Below are 6,000 nucleotides of genomic sequence, written 5' to 3'. Positions count from 1 at the left end.
TGACGATGATGCCGCTGGCGTCATATAGTTCTATCAGACATGGGCAACGAGCATGACCCCACCGCCGGAGAGCGAGAAGCTATCCAGAATTTGAAGGCCGCGCGTAACTAGGTCTCTGTCGATGCCAAGTGACTAACTGGCACCTCTTTTGTCCCTTACCACCACTCCGTGCTAAAAATAGTCTACAGTTCCTGCCTACGCATCGTGGCGTCTGCAGAGCGATTATGTTCCCTCACCCGTCTTGTTTTGGCGGTCTTCCTTTAGTTTCTGCTCGTGTGTGTGCTGAGCGTAGTCTTGACACCTCAACTGATATACCTGATGTTCTAGATGAACCAATATCTTGTTCACAGGAGTGTTCAGAGGAGTGGGAAGCAGACGTTGGAATTTTTGGGGAATCATGGAATTCCAGCTAAACGGTTTGTCCAAATCATAATCTGATTTCACAGTTGAGTTATACGGATGATTTTCTACACCTTTTATGCAATGAAATTCATTCCAGAATAAAAAAAAAAAAAAAAAAAAATTGTTTTCGAGTTTCACTGCAACTTTGGCTCTCTGTAGCAGTAAATTTCTCGGTAAAAGATTATAAACTATATTTTTCAGACTCCATCAGGATAAATTGAGCAACTTTTCTTCAATAAATTTTCCTGTACATCTCACCAGTAAAAAGTTGGAATTTTGGGGGAATCATGGAATTCCACCCAAATGGTCAGTCCAAATAAAAATCTGATTTCACAGTAGAGTTATAAGGATGCTTTCCTACAACTTTTATTCAATGAGATTCATTCCAAAATTTAAAAATGTACAAAAATTTACAAAAATGATTTTTCGAGTTTACTGCAATTTTGGCTCCCTGTAGGCAGTAAATTTCAAGGTCAAAGATTATAAACCTAGAGAGTGTGATGAAGGTGGTGCCTTCTGAAAACTGCACCTTAACCCAGTAGCAGCGTAGATCATGTTTCTTAATGGTCCCTCCAAGCGAAAAAAATGAGAAAAAATCACCCCTCACACAAACCATTTCATAAAATATATCAAAGCATTTGTGATCAGATTGTGTATCATCTATTTTGGTGGGTAAACATCATGAAACAAATTTGGCCCGTCGCTGCTACACGGTAAAGCCACAGATTTGGCCCGTCGCTGCTACCGGGTTAAGTGGGTAAAATCATCCATTGTAGGAGAGGACCAGGTTTCAGGTGCCAAAGTTACTGTAAAGCTTCATAACAATCCTAAAAATAAAACTGAATGTGTTTTCAAGCATGTTTGCAATGTTTACGGATGTTACACTGTGTCAAACTAAAAGCAAAACTTTAACCCGGTAGCAGCGACGGGCCAAATTTGTGCCATGATGTAAACCCCCAAAAATACATGATACATAATCTGATCACAAATGCTTTGATATATACAGTACCCTCTCGAGTTTCGCGCTTGCTTCATTCCGTAGGTATGGCGCTAAACTCGAGGATCTCGAAACTCGAGGTATTGAAATCCATTTAAAAGCACTTATTGGATCCGACCTGTGTAAAATAATGACTTTTTTCGACTTTATTCCCTTGTTATCACAATTTTTTCGACTTTACTCCCTTGTTATCTCAAAATACGTACCTTGTTAATAGGCAGAAAATGGGAAGTAAGAACAGTTCGTTTTAAAGCCGCAGTTGAAGGCGGCTGCCTTACAATTGGCTGGCAGTTCTGAATACACGCTTGTGATCCACGTGGTGTCATCTGCTAAAGTAAGGGCGGTCGCTCGCTGTCACCCGTGGGACAGTTGGACAAACCTATATTTTTCTGGTAGTTTTCTGTGTTATGAAATAATCTGCTAACTCTTTCTGTTAAAAATCATGAAATCACCAATATCATGATTGACTTTTCAATGCCTAATGAACGTAAACCGCTGCCGCAAAATAGCTCACAGAGAGGTTCAACTTGTTTACTGTTTTCATATTTCCCTCACCGCTCACAAAGATCACAAGCGAACAGACTAGAACAAAACCAGGCAAATTAATACTTATAATGCTGTGTATTCTCACAGCGCGCATGTGTGGTGGACAGCAGAATGACTGATTTCATCGGGGAGATATTTCTCACAACACTGGCTAGTGTATAGTGGACCTTCTTCTTCTTCTTTTGACCTGTAATGCTTTGTATCGCTTCTTAGGTCCTCCTTCTCCACACTTTTATACTTCACAACATGCACTTAGGGCCACTTTCACAGTCATTTTGTTTGTTTTGATCGTTACCAATGGCGGTGATCGCCACTCTAGTACTTCCACGTAAAACTGGCCGATCGAGTAGTGGCGGCTGCAGGGTTAGCCTAGTCCCGCACTTACCTCTCAACATCTTTCACTGTGTCTGCAGCCGCCCCTACCCAAAACAAACAACATGACTGTGAAAGCGGCCCTTAGTTACTTAACCCTTTCATTGCTAAGTGCTCGCAACGAGACTATCCCCTCAGGCGTGCTCGGGCATCCCAGCGGGGGAAGGGGATCTCTTTTAACCGCTATATCTCAAAAACTATTCATCACAGCTACAAAACAAAAACACCATTGGAAAGAGAAGGTCAAGATCTATAAGATTCGGTTATGTACGCCTCTCCTGCGAACGTACAGGCACGTTCAGGGGGTGTTTTTTGGACTGTGGTTCCCCAGCACGGGGTGTTCTCTTATCTTGTTAATCGAGTAGTAAGCAAAGCCGCTCTGTCAGTCCATTTTACGAGTCTCTTGGTGGGCCATCTTCCACTGCTCCTCAGCCACTGCCGTCGTCTGTTTGTTTACATGCAGCCGTTCGGTACCCAGGTACCCACGCTCGTACTCACAACCGTTTTCCATTCATAAGGACAACCAACAACTCGCTCCTGGTTGGTCATACGGGCAACCGCGGTTGGCCGTAGCCCCAATGGTTGGACACTGCCTTTTAAGACAGCACGCATGACGCTGACGGTAGGTAGACGTGACACGTACATGTCAAAGCAGCGCGAAATTCGTGGCGGTAATGCGCAAAAGTCGTGATGGTTAGAATTTAGGACTAAGAGCTAAACTCGAGGATCGCGAAACTCGGATAGCGCGAAACTCGAGTGAGTACTGTATTATGAAATGGTTTCTGTGAGGGGTGATTTTTTCTCATTTTTTCTTGCTTGGAGGGACCATTAAGAAACATGATCCCTGCTGCTACTGGATTAAAGCTTGTAGCTGCTGAGAAATATAAGTTGTTATACAATTTCTACCTCCTTCCCAGTTTTGATATGATCTTTACATATGATGTGACTAGGAATAGCTGGATGAAAACAAAAAATGAGTGGTCAGCTTTTTGGGCTAAAACAATTAGAAACATGTTAAGTTTTCAAATTCAATTATTTTTCTATCTAAGATTTTTTCTCAATTATAAACAAAGATAAGGAATAAAACTGACTGCTGAGATCTGCATTATTTATGTATTTATTTATTTTATTTTATTTATTTATTTATTTATTTATTTATTTATTTATTTTTTTTTTTTACGTCTACACCTATAGCGCCGGTAGGCTTGCTTGAGGGGCCTGTATGGTGTTCGGCCCCAGCCCGTCATGGCGCAGGCAAATGTTTATAGTGGCGCCATCTTCTCTTGGCTCATGCTGCCACCCGGAACTCGTTTCTTGATTCACTTGGACGGTTTCCTCTAGAGTCTGGGTTGATGGGTGGTCTTCAGGACAGCATGTGGGTAGTTTTAAGGCACTCGGCGGTGACTGAAAAATCAAAGGTGGTAGCGTGGGGATTCAAACTCACGTCGTCCATCACATGGTGAATGTGGGCCCAGCATGCTACCACTCAGCCACCGCCTACCCATATTATGCTTCAAAGTGTATATATTTTTCAAGCCATATACACTTTGAAACACAACGCAAATCTCAGCTGTTAGTTTTTTTCCTTATCTTTGTTTATAACTAAGAAAAAATCTTTAAAGAAAAAAAAATGAAAAATTAACATTTTCATTTTTTGCTCAAACACTATTTGCTGGATCTGAATAAAACTTATGGCAGGGTCATTTTATTTCTCTAAATCAAGCTCATAACTTTCCAGCAAGTCCCCTTGAATCATCCAGGCTCTGCGGTACATGGCAGCTGGTTAGTGCTCCATCATCGACCATCCTTGCTCAGTGATTGGTCAACTCTCCCGCCATTCTCACGCTTACTCAGTCATGTTTGCATCTCTCCGTTGATAACAGTGGAAGCTGCCCTACACTCTCTTGACGATACAACCACCAAATGCTGTGCAACGTTACACAACAGAGTGAACAAACTGCTATGAGGCGCAACTATAATTTGGCAAGACATATTTAGAAAATAATAAAAAAAATTGCATTTTCCCTAAACTTAATGTGTATGCAGTACAGGTTGAAAATTCTTTATCCAAAATTCCAAAATCTGAAAACCTCCAAAATCCGAAAGTTTTTTAATGCTGACATGACGCTTTTTTTTCCCGCCACCTTACAGGTGGGGACATGGGCTATATGGAGGCCGTTAGGGTCAAGCGCATATGTCCCTCCAAGGAGGGACCACAGACCCTTGACGGGTGACGGCTCACGAAGGGAAGGGGAGGAGGCCGATTGACCGACTCTATTGGCTGACGTAAGCCTAGCCGACCAAGTCGGTCTTTCGACGAGGACTGGCGTGTCTCTTTGTACAAGTCGAAGACGTGAGCGTGGGTTCCTTTTGTTCGCTGCAAGATCAGAGTGCTCAAAGCGGAAAACAATGGGAATAGTCTCCGTTAGGGTTGCCACCTTGAGCTAAAAAATAAGCAATGCTTCCATATTTCAAGGAACGGGTTCCAACCTTAAGGCTGGTGTTACACTATGCGGCGTCACTGCAGCAGTACCGCTGCATTTCGAAAACACACACAAACAAATGAGAGGGTTCACACTATTGTGGTGCCGCCGCATCCGGTGGACAGCGCCACAGCATGCTGCGGCGACGCCGCACAGCCGCATCACGCAGGATGTGACGAGAGATCACACACAGTTCTATGCACATGGTCACACTGTCCGGCAACGCCGCACGATGACCACCCGCTACCACTCGTGACAAAATGTTTGACGTGTATTTATATATTCAATGTGTATAGGAAAGGACAGCAGAATGACCTGTAATATTTATAATGGGTTTAAAGAATAAGAAACTGAATTGATTGCAAGGGGCTCCAAATTAGTATGCCCTGTAAAAGTTATAATAAAATAGCAGTTACCAGAGGAATATGTCCTAGACATGAAAGCAGTGGCTGCTGTGAGAATACAAGTTCAAGTTTCTCAGCATGCATGCATGTGTTCCACTGTCACACTGTGCGGCAAAGCCGTACAGTGTGACATGGTACAGGAAATGTGGTGCCGCTGCAGCATGGCACTACCACAATAGAGGCGCCACATAGTGTGACACCAGCCTAAAATTTTTCTAGCCTACCATGACTGAAAGCCATTGCTCGCTGCTGGTGGAGGCGGGAGAGACGTTACGATGCGTATTTTACACGTATTTCAGGATGACCCTTGACAAATATAATTTTATGGACTGGTTTTGTGGTTCGATAAATGCACTCACTACAGTTTTAAAATACTGAATTTTATCTCCTTAACCATTCAGACAGCCAAATACGGAACATATGGCGTACATAAAACAATATAGGCTCTAACACTGATCCCTGTGGAACTCCACTTGTGACCGTTCTCCATTCTGATACTTCATCTTTCAACACAGTTCTCATTTCTCTGTTTGCTAGGTAATTTTTTATACAGTCATTTTTCTCCCCAATCCTCCTCTATTTTCTAATATCCATAGCAGTCTATTAAGTAAAACATTATCAAATGCCTTCTTTAGGTCCAAAAATATGCAGTCTCCCCATCTGTCTCTCTCCTGCACTACATCTATTTCTCCTGAGTAAAAACATAGATTTGGGACACAAAACTTACCTTGTCTGAATCCAAATTGACTTTTATTTATTATTTTCTCTCTTTCTAGATGGTCTACCCACTGTCTTT

At 42.4% G+C, this 6,000-nt stretch overlaps 1 protein-coding gene across 1 annotated transcript in view; it reads left to right on the top strand.

Annotated features, from left to right (window-relative positions):
• The first annotated feature begins 312 nt into the window (after positions 1 to 312).
• The window catches only part of LOC126982751 (dynactin subunit 1-like), a 145,763-nt gene continuing 140,075 nt past the window's right edge, over positions 313 to 6,000 (top strand). The window contains exon 1 of the mRNA XM_050835075.1: positions 313 to 416. Coding sequence (XP_050691032.1) covers positions 328 to 416 — 89 coding nt within the window. The 5' untranslated portion in view covers positions 313 to 327. The remainder of the gene's footprint in view (positions 417 to 6,000) is intronic.

Source organism: Eriocheir sinensis, chromosome 51 (assembly GCF_024679095.1).
Source record: "Eriocheir sinensis breed Jianghai 21 chromosome 51, ASM2467909v1, whole genome shotgun sequence".
Taxonomy (NCBI): domain Eukaryota; kingdom Metazoa; phylum Arthropoda; class Malacostraca; order Decapoda; family Varunidae; genus Eriocheir; species Eriocheir sinensis.
The sequence above is the reverse complement of the archived record's forward strand: the minus strand, read 5'-3'. Positions and strand labels throughout refer to the sequence as shown.